The following is a 17,904-nucleotide window of genomic DNA, read 5'->3' on the forward strand; positions in this document are numbered from 1 at the left end:
TATTTTAATATATGAGTAGCACAGATTAACACAAATTCATAGCTTCTATCGTGAAACAAATTATACTACCTAGAAAACCTAAAAGATGTAAGGCCATATGCAAAAATTCAATTGCTGTTAATTTAACGGTCACATAGCCTGTTGAATTATGTCTAAATTAAGACTACTAGCTCTTAACACAAAGCAATTAAAAAGAAAAGTTGATGGAAATGTTGCAGGTAGTTAGGCTTTTATTCTGAGAGAGCTGGCTTTTTAAAAGGCTTTCAGGTGATTGAAGGAATTTCATTTTCATGCTTTCTGAATGGAAATTATCATTAAAATCTGTGATGCAAATAAGCAATAGTTAATGCTAGTGTATTTGTTCCTTCCAAGGCTGCACTTTGTGTGACTGTAACATCATTAATTTATTAAAGTTTGAAAATCAACTTAGTCACCGGACACTGTCATTTAAAAGGTACTTATGGAAACTGACATTAAAATAGCAGGGGAGACTATTATCTAAATAATGTAATTGTGGGTATTTTACTCAGATAAGACTGATCCAAGAGGTGGAACTCAAAGCTTCAGCTGCCGATAGAGAAATATACTTACTTAGAACTTCCCTTCATCGAGAAAGGGAACAAGTGCAACAACTTCATCAACTTCTTGCATTGAAAGAACAGGAACACAGGTAAATGAAAAATGTATCAGGAATGTATTGGCATTTAAAAATAGAAAAAGAAAGCTACTGGTTCCCCACTACCAGTATTTTTTTTTTTTTTTTTTTTTTTTTTTTTTGAGACGGAGTCTTGCTCTGTCGTCCAGGCTGGAGTGCAATGGCGCAATCTCGGCTCACTGCAAGCTCTGCCTCCCGGGTTCACGCCATTCTCCTGCCTCAGCCTCCCGAGTAGCTGGGACTACAGGCACCCGCCACCATGCTGGCTAATTTTTTTTTTTTTTTTGTATTTTTAGTAGAGACGGGGTTTCACCATGTTAACCAGGATGGTCTCGATCTCCTGACCTCATGATCCGCCCCACTCGGCCTCCCAAAGTGCTGAGATTACAGGCGTGAGCCACCGCGCCTGGCCCCCACCACCAGTATTTAAAGATAGTGATTGAGCATTGGTGAAGTCTGACAGAATTAGTTAGTGGAAAATGCCGTGTTCATGTATGTATACATTAGAATCAGCCCTATAGCAAGAACTAGTAGCTAAAAAATGAATAGGTGCCTTTGTTATCAGCATTTGAGGTATAGGTTTATAACAATATAGCTTATTGTTCATTTCTTCAAACCCAGCCAAAAGTTGGTCTTTATATAGAGAGAAAATTTTTAATTGACCCCCAAGTTAATTAATTAGTAAATTAATCAGTATTCTTTATTCCTCTGAAGGAGGGACTTTTTCTGTAAAGGGTCACATAGAAAATATTTCAGGCTCTGCAGGCCATACCTAACTTTGCCTTTGTAGCACAAAAGTAGCCATAGATAATACATAAATGAACGGCATGGCTGTGTTCCAATAAAAGTTTATTTACAAAGAAAAAGGCAGTAGGTCACATTTGGCTGATGGGCTGTAGTTTCTCAACTCTTGCTCTACAGAATCTGTAATAATTTCAACATTTTCAGTTTATCTATTTCAGTTATCTATTTACTATCCTACTAGTGAAATTGTATGATTATCATATGTTAATTGTATTTATTCCGAAACCTGTTTTGTTTTGTGTCTACATAAATTTTGGTGCTCTGGGGAAAATTGTTATCTTGTATAGATGAGACAATTATAAAAGATTGGGGGAAAATAATCACAAAAATCTAGAATTTTATACTTTGTTTCCTTTACAGGAATTTTGTACTTAGTTTCCTTTACTTAGTTTCATTCCAGTTTAAAGAAACCAAAAACTGGAAATAATGGGTTTCACATTATGAGTTTGAGTAATGCAAGAAAAGTAGTGGAGAACCGTAAAGAATGAACTAACTGGCCCAATATCAAAAGATTAGTAAATAATTTTACACTTTAACTGACTTTTTCTATTAACAAACCACCAGTGCTAATCAGACTGTATTTATTGCAAGTCAAAGACTCGGCCAAAGTAGTAGATACAGTGAAGCATCTTATGCAAATGCATCTGAAGAATTTCTGAAGCCATAGAATGATTCTGAACTATCTCATGAAGTTAAGATTTGACATACTTCCCTTATCTCCATCACTATTAAATACACAATCAAATAAAACTCATATTATTTGTACCCATCTATGCCCAATTACTGTGTTTGAAAGTGAGAGGCTGATACTGAATTAACAATACTGAATATAGAATATTAAGAACTATGTAAAGACCTTTAAAATGTTTCTTTTCAGGTGAGTATCATCCTTTTATCTTTATATGTTTTTCACTCCAGGAAGGAACTTGAAACAAGGGAGTTTTTTACTGATGCTGACTTCCAGGATGCCTTAGCTAAAGAAATAGCCGAAGAAGAGAAAAAGCATGAGCAAATGATAAAAGAATACCAAGAGAAAATTGACGTGTTAAGCCAGCAGTATATGGATTTAGAAAATGAATTCCGTATTGCTTTAACTGTTGAAGCCAGAAGATTTCAAGATGTAAGAATTGGCACCCAGCTCTTTATTGAAAACAGAATCAGTAAGATATGGTTTGATGAGAGGACTTGTTTTAGAAACATAGCTGTATTAAATGTTGGCTTCATAATCTTAAGTAAAATATATAAATTCTTAGAGGCCTTAGTTTCCTCAAATAAATAATAGCTACCATTTATTGCTCTTGCAAAAACTAAGTAAGATTATAAATGTTATAGAGCAGTGGAATAGGAATCTGAGAACCTGAATTCCCTCCTATTACTGTAGAGCAGGAATTGGCAAAACTAAAGCCCCCAGGCCAAATATGGCCCACTGCCTATTTCTCTTTAAAGTAAAGCTTTACTGGAACAGAGCCATGCTCATTTTTTACATATTATCTATGGCTGATTTTCCATTACAAAAGCACAGTTGAGTACTTTCTTTTTTTTTTTTGTTTCAGATAGAGTCTCGCTCTGTTGCCCAGGCTGGAATGGTGCAGTGGCATGATCTTGGCTCACTCCAATTTCTGCCTCCCAGATTCAAGCAGTTCTGCTGTCTCAGCCTCCCAAGTAGCTGGGACTACAGTCACAGGCCACCACGCCCACCTAATTTTTGTATTTTTAGTAGAGACAGGATTTCATCATATTGGTCAGGCTGGTCTCGAACTCCTGATCTCAGATGATCCGCCTGCCTCGGCCTCCCAAAGTCCTGGGATTACAGGCGTGAGCCACTGTGCCCAGCCGTAGTTGAGTACTTTCAACAGAGTTCATATGGCCTGGCCTGTATAGCCTAACAGTTTACTGTCTGGTACTTTCTAGAAAAAGTTTGGTAACCCCTGCTATAGAGGAATAATTGTGCTCCTCTGACCAGTCCCACCAAACGTATAGTAGATCCCATTTCCTCTTGCCTGCTTAAAGATATGGCTTCAGTAAGTCTTCTTTCTTACTCTCTTACATCTGCAGTTTTTCCACTATATTGGATCATTCCCTTCAGCATACAAACATGCTGTGATTTCTCTTAAGAAAACTCTCTTGATTCCATTTCTTCCTTTGACTACTATGTTGTTTCTCTGCTTCCATTTACAACAGAACATCTCAAAATTATGCATTTGCTGTCTTTGATTTCTCTACTTCTCTCTTCTCCAACCTGCTCTCATCTGGCTTTTATCTCTATTGCTCTACTAGCATTGTGCTATCAAAGCCACCAGCAATATCCACACTATGAAAGTTGTGAGTCAAATTTGTCCTCATCTGATTTGACCTAGGTGCAGGATTAGACAGGGTTGATAGCTTTCTCCTCTTCCATACTCTTTCTTTGCTTGGTTTCCAGCACACTGCATTTCTTGGTTTTCTTGGCTTTCTATTACATCACTTCTTTTCAGTCTCTTTGTTTCTCTTTTGTCCACAGTTTCATTATTGCAGTGCCCAAGTTTTCAGCCCTTAAATTCCTTTTCTTTTCTATACACACTCATTCTCTTGGTAAACTCCTCTAGCATCATTATATCTCCAGCCTGGACGTTTTGCAAGAATTTTAAACTTCTATGTCTAACCACCTATTTAACATATTCTACTTCACTGCTAATTTTACCCCCAAACCTTCTACTTTGACATTTCTCCTGTCCCAGTTAAAGACAACTCCACCCTTCTAGGTGCTTAAGCCAAAAACAAAGTCATTGTTGATTACTCTTTCTGTGACACTACACATTCAGTACCTCAAGAGATTCTGTCACCCTTATTTAAAAAATATACATGTGGCCATTTCTTACCACCTCTAACACAGCCACTCTGGTATGTCACATTATCTTGTATTATATGAAGAGCTTTCAAGTTAATCTTCCTGCCTCTATCCTTCCCCTACCCCCCTCTGTTTATGCCAAACACAGCAGCTAGAATGTTCTTTTAAAATACATGTTTGGTAATATGACTCCTCTCCTCAAAGACCTCCATTGTCCCTTCATTTTATTCAGAGTAGTGGTCAAAACACTTCACAATCTAGCCCTCTGAGTTCATCTCCTACTACCTTCCCCTTCATTTACACCACTCCAGTGACAACAGCCTTCTTCCTATTCCTCCAATGTATCAGGCACATTCCTGCCTAGAACACTCCTTTCCCACACATTTGCATGGCTCCATTCCCTACCTCCTTCCAGTCATTGCTCCATTGTTGCATTCTCAGTGATTATGCCAGTTAAAATTGAACCCACATCTCCCAACACTTCACACACTTCACATCCTTCTAACCTTTTACCCAAGCATATAGTATCATCTAACATGATGTGTAATTTATTATGCTTGTTGTTATATTGTCAGTGCCTGCCACCTAGAATTTAAGCTTTACAAAAGCAAAGATTTTATTCTGTGGTATTCACTGATGCATTTCAGTGCTAGAGCAATATCTGGCCACCCAGGCTGGAGTGCAGTGGCGCTATCTCGGCTCACTGCAGCCTCCTCCTCCCGGGTTCAAGTGATTCTCCTGCCTCAGCCTCCCAAGTAGCTGGGATTTTACAGGCGTGCACCACCACACCCGGCTAATTTTTGTATTTTTAGTAGAGATAGGGTTTTACCATTTTGGCCAGGCTGGTCTCAAACTTCTGACCTCAAGTGATCTGCCCTCCTTGGCCTCCCAAAGTGCTGAGATTACAGGCATCAGCCACCGCGCCCAGCCCAAATAAATGATTTCTGGCTTTAGATTTGTCACTAATTCCCTGGGTCACTTTAGGCAAATATATAATCATCATCCTGGATCTCTGTTTCATCATCTGGAAATTACTAGATTGAAACAGATTATCTTTAAATCTTATTCTTTTCCTAAAACTGTGATACTATTTCCAGAAGCAAATATTTTCTAATTATTTGGAGAACTGCTATTTATAATACAATTTTGGAATATAGGTTAAAGATGGTTTTGAAAATGTTGCAACTGAGTTAGCAAAGAGCAAACATGCTCTTATTTGGGCTCAACGAAAAGAAAATGAGTCTTCCTCTTTAATTAAAGATCTGACCTGTATGGTAAAGGAACAAAAAACAAAACTGGCAGAAGTTTCTAAATTGAAACAAGAAACAGCAGCAAATTTACAGGTAAGACTTTGCAACATTATATGTTTTAAAATTTTTTTACATTATTTTCTCAAGTGGGTTGTGATAAATTTAGGAAGTACACGAAAGGAACTTTTAAATGATACTAATTATATATTGCATATAAGAAAAATAGAATAACTAAAGAAATTAAGCTCATGATTTCACAAATTGTATTGCTCATGAGATAGCGATTAGGTAAAATAAGTAAATTAGTTTTAAGAAACATGTTCAATTAAATAGGTGCCAGTAGTATAGTGATACAGCAAAAATTGTGGAAGTGATACTCAAATGGTTAAAGTTTGGGAAGCACCACTTGGATTGCTGGTATTAATTTTGTGGTGGTGATGCTGGTGGTTTTAGATATACTTAGATGTAATAATCATTAAATTAATGTCTTTATTGCTGTTGTCTCAGTTTTAAACATTAATGCTATTTTACCCAAAATTTGTTTCTGGAAAATGACCTTTAACAGTATTGATATAAATGCTTGTGAAAAATTTTGAGTATTACAGGTATAGTTTCTCTTTAACAATTTTAGAATAAAATTCAGATTGTTTAAAGGAGTGGTATCTTAAATTCGACTGTTTATTTCATGACCTACATTTGTCTTTAGTAAAACTAAAACTTCTGATGTAAAATTTGGTAATATTTACTTGTATTTGCTTAAATAACATTTTTTCTCATTATAAGATGGAAAAAATAGCAAATAAAGCACTTAATATAATAATTCTTATTTATTTTTTCGGGGAATATACAGAATCAAATCAACACCCTTGAAATTTTAATTGAAGATGACAAGCAGAAGAGTATTCAAATAGAACTTCTCAAGCACGAAAAAGTCCAGCTTATTTCTGAGCTAGCAGCCAAGGAATCACTAATATTTGGTTTAAGGACAGAAAGAAAAGTATGGGGACATGAGCTGGCACAACAAGGTAAAATTCTCAGATTTTCAAAGGGAAAATAGCTTATTCTTATAAACGAGCAAATCTGGATATTGGAGAGAAAAAGACTCAACTCTGCCTAAAGATGCCAAGAAAAAAGGTGACCCTTTATCTGGAAGGATAAGTAGGTATTTGCCAGCTACAGGGGAATGAAGACCTCTTAGGAAATGAGAAATAGTTTATTACACCAATGAAGAAGTTATGGCTCTGATTTTTTAAATTTTGTTTCCATGATAATTTGACTACTATTCTGAACCATGGGTGCTTTTACAAATCAACATCTGAATATATTGTTAAAAATAATTCTTTTTTTTTTTTTTTTTTTTTTTGAGACAGAGTTTTGCTCTCGTTGCCCAGGCTGGAGTGCAGTAGCGCAGTCTCGGCTTACTGCAACCTCTGCCTTCTGGGTTCAAGTGATTCTCCTGCCTCAGCCTCCCGAGTAGCTGGGATTACAGCCATGTGCCGCCACACCTGGCTAATTTTTGTAGTTTTAGTATAGACGGGGTTTAACCATGTTGGCCAGGCTGGTCTCAAACTCCTGACCTCAGGTGATCCACCCACCTTGGCCTCCCAAAGTGCTGGGATTACAGGCGTGACCCACCGTACCCGGCCAAAAATAATTCTTATACAGTGATTTTAAGTTATTTGTACAGTATACACATTTAATTTTCTTTTCTGATATATGCAACATTTATTGTGCATGCACAAATTAAAATATTATATAAATGAAAACTATTTTTTAGTAAATCCTCAGTTTCATTCCCTTTCCAATCATTGTAAAGCAAGAGATATATACTGGTTTCTTTTGTTTTGTTTTGTTTTGTTTGCATTCACAGATACCTTTAAAATTATGAATAGCTAGATATTTGGTCTTTTTCTTTTGAGACAAGTCTCACTCTGTTGCCCAGGCTGAAGTGCAGTGGTGTGATCTCGGCTCACTACAACTCCACCTCCCGGGTTCAAGCAATTCTCCTGCCTCATCCTCCCCAATAGCTGGGATTACAGGCATGAGCCACTATGCCCGGCTAATTTTTTTGTATTTTTAGTAGAGACAGGGTTTCACCATGTTGGCCAGGCTGGTTTCAAACTCCTGACCTCAAGTGATCTGCCCACCTCAGCTTCCTAAAGTGCTAGGATTACAGGAGTGAGCAGCTGCACCCAGCCAAGATATTTGGTCTTAATGGAGCATTGCTTATTTGTTCATTCTCTGTAGGAATTTTTAATATGCTCTTGTTTGTTTGAATGTCATAACATGAATTAATATTACATATCTGAGTTACTTGTTCTCAACTTTATTTGTGGTTTCAGGTTTTGAAATAACCACAAGTGTTTAAGAGGCCTTTTTGTTTGCTTCCCCTTTCCTCTTCATATTGTACTATTATAAGCTATGTTTCTTTATTTAGTTTTTTTATTATTATTATATTACAGTTTGTTAGAGTTTAATAAGATACAAACCCCCAAGGTGTTTCAAAGTGTGTAATTGATGATTTTTGTTTCTTAGGATCTTCTCTAGCCCAAAATCGTGGAAAATTGGAGGCTCAAATTGAGAGTTTATCTAGAGAGAATGAATGTCTGCGAAAGACAAATGAAAGTGATAGTGATGCATTAAGAATAAAGTGCAAAATCATAGACGACCAAACTGAAACTATTAGAAAATTAAAAGATGTAAGTTTGACATTTTATTTTGGTTAAAGAGCAAATGGCAGGTTTGAAAATCTTTGGATCAAAGTATCCAAAAGCTGTTTTTCAGTGTTTTCCAACTGTTGTAAAATTTGGGGTAGATATCATGCATTTCTTTTTATAACATTTGCCCTTTTGCTCTTAAAAAGTTCTACACGATATTTATTAATTTGGAATGAACTTTATACTTCAGAATTTAATGGAGAATCTTATTATGGCCTTTGGAATAACTGGAAATACCCAATGTCAATTAAGGGTTAGGAGTCACAAGAAAATGAACATTTTATATGTTTAAAATATTATTTTAAAGGATAAATTAAACCATATCTAATTAACCAGAATATGAAGCATTTAAAGTTAATAAAAACAAAGTGCCAATTTTTTTCTTAAAGTGTTTACAAGAAAAAGATGAACACATCAAAAGATTACAAGAAAAGATCACAGAAATAGAAAAATGCACTCAAGAACAACTTGATGAAAAATCTTCACAACTGGATGAGGTACTTGAGAAGTTGGAAAGGCACAATGAAAGAAAAGAAAAACTAAAACAACAGTTGAAAGGAAAGGAAGTAGAACTTGAAGAAATCAGAAAAGCTTACAGGTATTATATAGTACAGTATTTCCCACTGAGAAATAAAATGTGGTTTAATAATTTAATAAACCCAATTTATTTTTCAAATTACTTCTCATATTAGTACACTGAATCGGAAGTGGCATGATAAAGGAGAACTTCTATGTCATCTTGAAACACAAGTAAAAGAAGTGAAAGAAAAATTTGAAAACAAGGAAAAGAAACTTAAAGCGGAAAGAGACAAAAGTATTGAACTACAAAAGTAAGCATTAGGTTCTAAAGGATTTGAGATCTCCTTAATCGTAAACACTGTGGAATGGGTGAAATACGTATAAAGAGAGGAGGGCTAAAAATCATGTAAGACATAGTTATTTGCTAAGAAGTTTATTTCCATTTCATCTGTAAAATGAAGATAGCAGTAGCACCTACCTTAAATGTTAGATAAGAGGTTGACATTTGATATATATGTGTGTATTTATGAATAGATGTGGCTTATATGAATTATCTAGTTCTTAGAACAGTGCCTGACACATAAGAATTGCTATATGAGGCTGCACACGGTGGCTCACGCCTGCAATCCCAGCGCTTTGGGAGGCCGAGGTGGGTGGATCACCTGAGATTAGGAGTTCAAGACTAGCCTGGCCAACACGATGAAACCCCATCTCTACTAAAAATAGAAAAAATTAGCCAGGCGTGGTGGCAAGCGCCTGTAATCCCAGCTACTCAGGAGGCTGAGGCCAGAGAATCACTTGAAGCCAGGAGGCGGAGGTTGCAGTGAGCTGAGATCACACCGTTGCACTCCAGCCTGGGCAACAAGAGCGAAACTTTGTCTCAAAAAGAAAAAAAAAAGAATTGCTATATGAACATTTTGTTTTTATTACGATGAGCATTTTAAACTGTGTTTGAATGAAAGCAGCTAGTGATATTTTAGTTGTTGAAAGTGGAATTTAGAGGAGACTGCCAGTTGACTACCAGGGTCAATGAGCTCCTGAGGAGGCTAGAGCACATTTAGATAGCAGTTGCCAGCACAAGCTGAGGATGAGAGCCAATTTTTTTGTTTGTTTTTCCGAGACTGAGTTTCGCTCTTATTGCCCAGGCTGGAGTGCAATGGCACGATCTGGGCTCACTGCAACTTCCACCTCCTGGGTTCAAGCGATTCTCCTGCCTCAGCCTCCCGAGTAGCTGGGATTACAGGCATGAACAACAACGCCCAGCTAATTTTTTGTATTTTTAGTAGAGACTGAGTTTCACCATGTTGGCCAGTCTGGTCTCGAACTCCTGACCTCAGGTGATCCACCCGCCTCGGCCTGCCAAAGTGCTGGGATTACAGGGGTGAGCCACCACGCCCGGCTGAGAGCCGATTTTAAAGAGAGGAAATAAAATGTGTACCTGGCTGCCACTGTTCTGTGGGTTCCATAAAATACTCAAGAGGAAATAAGTTTTTACTGTGTTAAAAAATATAACTAGACTTGTTAAAAATGTTATAAAGTTGGAACCTTCAGAATTAAGTAGCACAGCTTAATGATTAATTCTCGTGTGAAGATAGAGTGATACAGATAACATGGCTATCTATGGATAGCCCAAAAATCTCACTTAAAGATAGGTTCTAATTATGTCAAATCTAATGTAACCTGGAATTTGATTTCTTGTTTTGACTCAGTCTAATGGGAAAGTGTTGTTACGCTGCAGAAAGTTTTGGTTGATAGCACAGTTGTTTTCTGTTGATAGATTCTGTTCCACTTTGCTTTCAACCAAGTACTAATACAAGAACTTTGGCTTGGAATCTGTTGCAATTTTTTTATCCTGCCAGTAACAAATTTACAATTAGGAGTCTTTGAGATTCTAAAAGAAAGTCATATTCTATAATTAGCCAAAAAAAACTAATAAAAATTATAAAACCTAACAATCTTCAGACTTTTCCATTGCATTATTCATTATACCGTTAATATAAAAATGCAGACCTGATTTTATACATGAATTGTCTTTATGACTAAGACTGGTATACTTTTTAATTTAATGGAATTGTAATAAAATAAGCCAATTATTATAAATAATAACAGGTTTTACTTGTATAGCTTTTTACAATTTATAGGTTGATTTCTTCTATCTTATTTTGAACCCAACAGTAATCCTGTAAGGTTGGCAGAACAGTCCTGTTTTATAGTTGAAAAACTCAGCTTGTGACTTGCCACTAATCACTTGGCTAAGTCATACAATTTTAAAAAGGCTTTTGATGCATGCTCCTTATGTTTAATCTGTTATTACTGATTGCTGTACTAAAACCAGAAAATGTGCTCTTTTTATGAATGTTACTTTTTAAATAGTATTATTTGTATTTATATAAAGGAATTGTTTTACCTCCAGGATACTTTTAGTATGAAAATTTTGTGAATACCATTTAATGTGTTTCGTCCACTAAGCATTACCATAAGGAAGTCACAAATACATATTCATAAACTTAAACCATCTGTAGTATGCACTTCTCAAATTATCACATTGAAAACATGGAGGAAAAAGATTGGTAGTAGTCATCATCTGTGAAGGTGCTTATAAACTATACCCTTAAGCCAAATGGTGGCTCACCTCTGTAATCCCAGTACTTTGGGAGGCCGAGGCGGGCAGATCACTTTAGACCAGGAGTTCAAGACCAGCCTATCCAACATAGTGAAACCCTGTCTCTACTAAAAATACAGAAAATTAGCTGGGCCATGGTGGTGCACATCCTGTAATCTTAGTTACTTGGGAGGCTGAAGCATGAGAATCACTTGAACCTGGGAGCCAGAGGTTGCCTTGAGCCATGATCATGCCACTGCACTCCAGCCTGGGTGACACAGCCAGACCCTGTCTCAAAAATAAAATAAAAAACTATACTCCTAGACTCAAAATAAATGGGGAAACAGAGTACTCTAACTTTCAGAAAATGAAAGTGTAAAAAACATTAGTGATATATTATCCTAACCTAATAGATTCTGCTGGATGATGAACTACTTACTTATATCTTTAGTTACCCTATAATAGCCTTTGATATTTTCATAACACTGAGTTACGTTTCCATTAGTATGAATGTGAGCCACCTGAGAAGAAATAACATCCTAATCTATACATTCACACCACATATACACATATATATGTGGGTGTTCTTGTTTTTTTAAGGAATGCAATGGAAAAACTTCATAGTATGGATGATGCCTTTAAAAAACAAGTTGATGCAATTGTTGAAGCTCATCAAGCTGAAATAGCACAGCTGGCCAATGAAAAGCAGAAGTGTATTGATTCTGCAAATTTAAAGGTATTGTAAGTAAAATTCACTTCAGTAATCAGTATATTACATGATTATAGCTAAATAAATTAGATCTTCGAGAATTATAAAGAGAAAAGGCAACATGATCTCATGACCAAATAGATATAAAGAATGTTACCAAAACTATCCTAAAACCAGGGTAAAACGTTGGTAATACTTAGATTAATTGTAGAACATAATTCTAATTTCTAAGCAAAACTTGTACATTTGATTCTAGTGTGTACTTTCTCTGCTCTCTGGATAAAAATTTCATATCTAACTAATCTTGGATAGGAGTCTCTTTGGTTACACATAGGCAGGGTGAGGTATTAAATCTGAATCTGAAGGTATTAAACATAATCCATCACCACCTTGGAAAAAGTTATCAGAGTATTAGGGTTCAAGACTATCAACTTTATTATCTCAATATTATTAATAAAGTAATGAGTTTAGAGTAATGCTAAATCAGAGGGAAACATCAGAAGCACCTATGAAGCTTTTTAATAATACACATTCAGGCCGGGCGCAGTGGCTCAAGCATGTAATCCCAGCACTTTGGGAGGCCAAGGTGGGTGGATCATGAGGTTAGGAGATCGAGACCACCCTGGCCAACATGGTGAAACCCCTTCTCTACTAAAAATACAAAAATTAGCTGGGCGTGGTGGTGAGCACCTGTAATTCCAGCTACTCGGGAGGCTGAGGTAGGAGAATGGCTTGAACCCGGAGGTGGAGGTTGCAGTGAGCCGAGATTGCACCACTGCACTCCAGCCTAGTGACAAAGCAAGATTCTGTCTCAAAAAAAAAAAACACCATATTCATGAACTTCCCCTCAGAGACTCATTCACTAAGTCTGGAGTCAGACTCAGGTATTTTTTTAATTCCACAGGTGATTCTTATGTGACCTCTGTGGTGAGATAATATGAATTTCCATTTTTTCCTGCTTCTGAAGTGGTAATAAGAAACTAAGGTATCTGTAAAACTAGAGATGCAGAAATCAGCAACTATAAAAGAGTTCACCAACAGAAAGGCAAAGTAATGCTCCATATAGAAATTATATGGCTGGGTGCAGTGGCTCAAGCCTGTAATCCCAGCAGAGGCCGAGGCTGGTGGATCAGTTGAGCTAAGGAATTCAAGACCAGCCTGGCCAACAAGGTGAAACCCCATCTCCACTAAAAATACAAAAATTAGCTGGGTGTGGTGGTGCATGCCTGTAGTCGCAGCTATTTGGGAGGCTGAGGTCACAGGATCACTTGAGCCCTGGAGGCAGAGGTTTCAGTGCACCAAGATTGTGTCACGTTGCACTCTAGCCTGGACTACAGAGCGAGACCCTGTCTCAAAAAAAAAAAAAAAAGAGAAGAAATTATAATCAAGGTTGTGTGTTTAAATGACATTATCCTCAGGACTCTGTGCAAAGAAAAAGAGGGAGTGAGGTCTTTGGAAATAATCACAATGAGTAAGAATATAACTTGTCCAAAATTCAGTGTTTTGTTTCAGGTGAACAGATGTTCCAAATATTTTACTTAAAAACTACCAAATGCAGGCCGGGTGCAGTGTCTCATGCCTGTAAGCCCAGCACTTTGGGAGGCTGAGGCGGCTGGATCACCTGAGGTTGGGAGTTCGAGACTAGCCTGACCAACATGGAGAAACCTCATCTCTACTAAAAATACAATTAGCCGGGCATGGTGGCACATGCCTGTAATCCAGCTACTTGGGAGGCTAAGGCAGGAGAATTGCTTGAACCCAGGAGGCAGAATTGGTGGTGAGCCGAGATCACACCATTGCACTCCAGCCTGGGCAACAAGAGTGAAACTCTGTCTCAAAAAAAAAAAAAGCTACCAAATTTAGGCTGGGCATGGAGGCTTACACCTGTAATCCCAACACTTATTAGGAGGTTGAGGTTGAGGTGGAAGGATCACTCAAGACCAGGAGTTCAAGACCAGCCTGGGCAACATAGCAAGACCTTGTCGCTACAAAAAATTGTGTTAATTAGTCTGGCATGGTGGTACACGCCTGTAGACCTGTCTCCTCAGGAGGCTGAGATGGGAGGATTGCTTGAACCCAGGAGTTCAGGACTATGGTGAGCTGTGATCATACCACTGCACTGCAGCCTGGGTGACAACAATATCCTATCTCAAAATTTAAAAAACCTACCAAGTGTTTAACAAGGGTACATCAGGTAATACTAAATAAGGTTTAAACCTTAAATAAGGTTACAGGTAATACTAAATAAGTTAATAGTAATGTTTAAGTATTAACCTTAATACTAAATAAGTTTAAGGTTTAAACACTTAAGGGAAGTGTTTGAAGTAATATCAAAGGAAAGAGTTTTAGAAATAGCACTAGAGCTTAAATATGATAATTAGGTTTGCAGGCAGGGGATTATGAGGTATCACATAATGGTGATTATTTAAATTGGGAGAAATATTAGTTTTCTAAGGGAAAAGAGATTGAGAGATCTATATTAGGGTTTAGGAAGCATGAAGTAAACAGAAAAATGGTCATATTGGTAACATTATCAGAAGTGTTACGATATCGTAGGAAAGACAATTTCAATTAGAAGTTAACAATATCAACTACAGCAACTCCTAGGAGAATGTAGGTTAGGAATAAATGATAAAATGATCTCTCAAAAAGATGGTAATATATAACCACCAACAGTGTTTTTAGAAAAGCTGTAGGCACTACATTAAAGGTAGGGTTTCTTTGGGGAGGGAGGTTATTTCAGTTTTAAAAATCTATAAGGAACTGGTGTTTAAGCTGAACTTGTGACTCAGCATTGATAAGCAGTATAGGACTGTAGACAGATTAACCAAAAGCATGGGATTCTGTCCTAGCTATGATATATAGAAACTGTACAACCATAAACAGATTTTCTAAGCTCTAAAATAGAGTTAAAATGTATGTGTGTGTGTGTGTATGTGTGTGTGTGTATATATATATATATATATATATTTTTTTTTTTTTTTGAGATGGAGTTTCACTCTTGTTCTGGCTGGAGTGCAATGGCACTATCTTGCCTTACTGCAACCTCCACCTCCTGGGTTCAAGTGACTCCTCCCTCAGCTTCCTGAGTAGCTGGGTACAGTTGTGTACCACCACACCTGGCTAATTTTGTATTTTTAGCAAAGGCAGGGTTTCTCCACGTTGGCCAGGCTGGTCTCAAACTCCTGACCTCAAGTGATCTGCCCACTTCGGCCTCCCAAAGTGCTGGGATTACAGGTGTGAGCCACCACACCCGGCCAAGTTAAAATGTATTGCCATATCTTGGCCGGGCGTGGTGGCTCACACCTGTAATCCCAGCACTTTGGGAGGCCGAGGTGGGCGGATCATGAGGTCAGGAGATCGAGACCATCCTGGCTAACACAGTGAAACCCCATCTCTACTAAAAATACAAAAAAAAAAAAAAAGTTAGCTGGGCATGGTAGCGGGCACCTGTAGTCCCAACTACTTGGGAGGCTGAGGCAGGAGAATAGCGTGAACCCAGGAGGCGGAGCTTGCAGTGAGCTGAGATCACACCACTGCACTCCAGCCTGGGCGACAGAGCAAGACTCCATCTCAAAAAATAAATAAATAAATGCATATAAATATATGTGTGTGTATATATATATATATATATATATATAGCCATGTCTTTTTCACAAGTTTATGAAAACTAAGTAGATAATATATTAATGCATGAAAGTACTTTGTATACTGTATAAATACTGTATTTTTCCTATTAGCATTTGAGCAAGTTACATTTTACTGACATTTCTTTAAATACATCACAAATTTCAAAATGTGTAAGAATAAATTGTGGACCTTTTCCTTCAGAATGCATTTTAAAAATACATTTTCTTTAAGAAATTAAAATGTAAAATTTACATGTCGATTTAGGTCCATCAAATTGAAAAAGAAATGCGTGAACTTTTGGAAGAAACATGCAAGAACAAAAAAACAATGGAAGCAAAAATTAAGCAACTTGCTTTTGCTTTAAATGAAATTCAGCAAGATATGTGATGGTTCTGAGAATGAATTTAATTGAAATGGACCAGCAGACCTATTGTAAAAATGATTAAATATTGTAATAGTAGTAACTGCTATGACTTTGAAATGTCTCTTTCTATACATTTCATTATGAATATATTTTTAAAGACTTTTGATCAAGTATTTATTAATTGTATAGGTTTTTTATAATAAATTGTTGACAATTTTGTCTATTAGAAAAAACTATCATAACTAGACTTACAATATTTTTCTTGTTTCTGTACTATACGTTGTTTGGTAATTACACATTTGCCTACAAATTTGTGAATGAAAAGATTAGTATTTTCACCATATGAGGTAAAACATTTTAATCATTGTTATCTTATTGTGATGATGAAGAACTAATTATATTTGTTATTTAATTGATGTAGCTCAATTCTTTTAAAGTGCTTATGTAGCCAAAAAGCATTTGAAATCTGTATGATAAAAGATGTGGCATTCTTAAGAAAGTATATGTAGCCATCTCCACATCACTCATTATGACCCCTTCTTTTATAATGCATATATCTTTTCATTAAAGATTACATTTAAGGTTTTATAAATATTGTCTGTTCCTGAAGAGGAACACCACTGTTCCACCTTCATTCTCCCTTCTAATCACTGTATATGAAGAAATTCTGATAATGTAACTGGAAGCAGTAATTCATTTCATTCCATACCAGGTCATTACTGTATTACTGTTTCACTTTTGTCACATCATATGCTATGTATGCAGAACAAAAGTCTTAAGTACTATGCCCCTCTTCTATTTCTGAAAGGAAGAAAATATATATTTTCTTGATATCAGTACTGAACTAAGATTTTAAAAGTAAATAGAACAAAAATAATTTAAGTGCTTCATAAAGAGAAGGCCCCATTTCATTATAGATAATCTTTGTGTTGAAATTTGTGAGACAACATCAAACATAACAACATGTATAATGGGAGTCTTAGAAGGGGGGTAAATATTTGGAGAAGTAATGGCTGAAAACTCCCTCAATTTGATTTAAAATACCCTACATGGCTGGGTGCAGTGGCTTATGCCTGTAATTCCAGCACTTTGGGAGACTGAGCCAGGAGAACTGTTTGAGCTCAGGAGTTAAAACACTAACCCGGGCAACATAGCCCTGTCTCTTAAAGCACAAACAAATTTAAAAAACTACAAATACAAGGTTTCAGTAAAGCCTGGGGTAAACATAGAATGACATCTAGACATGTTTTATAGTGAAACTGTTAGGGAAGCTCTTGAAAGGAGCAAGAAAATATTCTCATATAGAGGAACAACAGGTTAACAGCTGACTCATCAGAAACAATGGAGGCCAGAAGGCAGTGGCAATATATTTGACATGCTGAAAGAAAAGGAACTGTCAATCTAGAATTCTACATCTAGCAAAACTGTTCTTCAAAGTAAATGCAAAATAAAGACATTTTCAGATTAATAAAGACCAAGAAAGTGTATTGATAGCCAGCCTGCCTTAAAGCTGAAGAAAACCTAAAGGCTTCAAAGAAATGATACCAGAAAGTGACTCAAATCCATTGAAAGAAATTAGTATTATAAAAAGTAAAATTTGTGGATAAATTTTTACATAAAAGACTAAATGTATTTTTCTTCTTTTAGCTAGAAGACACAAAGAAATAATAACTATTGTTGAATTTATAAAATATGTAACATGACAAAAATGGCATAAAGTTGGGGGAAGAAAATAGAGCTATATTTTAGAAAAGTTTACCAGATGAAATTAGTATTAAAGATGGCTGCATTAAATTAAAATGCATATTGTCATCACTAGAACAGCCA

The 17,904-nt window shown here is 36.5% G+C and overlaps 1 protein-coding gene across 9 annotated transcripts in view; it reads left to right on the forward strand.

The window, feature by feature from the left end:
• Window positions 1–16,669, forward strand: part of LRRCC1 (leucine rich repeat and coiled-coil centrosomal protein 1) — a 42,455-nt gene extending 25,786 nt beyond the window's left edge. For 7 of the 9 annotated variants that reach the window (XM_003831254.5, XM_055116697.2, XM_008956646.4 and 4 more), the window contains 9 exons: window positions 531–670; window positions 2,378–2,579; window positions 5,444–5,629; window positions 6,387–6,561; window positions 8,072–8,235; window positions 8,643–8,851; window positions 8,946–9,083; window positions 11,975–12,110; window positions 15,978–16,669. In XM_003831254.5, the coding sequence (XP_003831302.1) occupies window positions 531–670; window positions 2,378–2,579; window positions 5,444–5,629; window positions 6,387–6,561; window positions 8,072–8,235; window positions 8,643–8,851; window positions 8,946–9,083; window positions 11,975–12,110; window positions 15,978–16,100 (1,473 nt within the window). In that variant the 3' untranslated portion in view covers window positions 16,101–16,669. The remainder of the gene's footprint in view (window positions 1–530; window positions 671–2,377; window positions 2,580–5,443; window positions 5,630–6,386; window positions 6,562–8,071; window positions 8,236–8,642; window positions 8,852–8,945; window positions 9,084–11,974; window positions 12,111–15,977) is intronic. The other 2 variants (XM_055116698.2, XM_055116699.2) reach the window with 1 other exon arrangement.
• Window positions 16,670–17,904: the final 1,235 nt, after the last annotated feature.

The sequence above is a fragment of the Pan paniscus genome, chromosome 7 (assembly GCF_029289425.2).
Source record: "Pan paniscus chromosome 7, NHGRI_mPanPan1-v2.0_pri, whole genome shotgun sequence".
Lineage (NCBI taxonomy): Eukaryota > Metazoa > Chordata > Mammalia > Primates > Hominidae > Pan > Pan paniscus.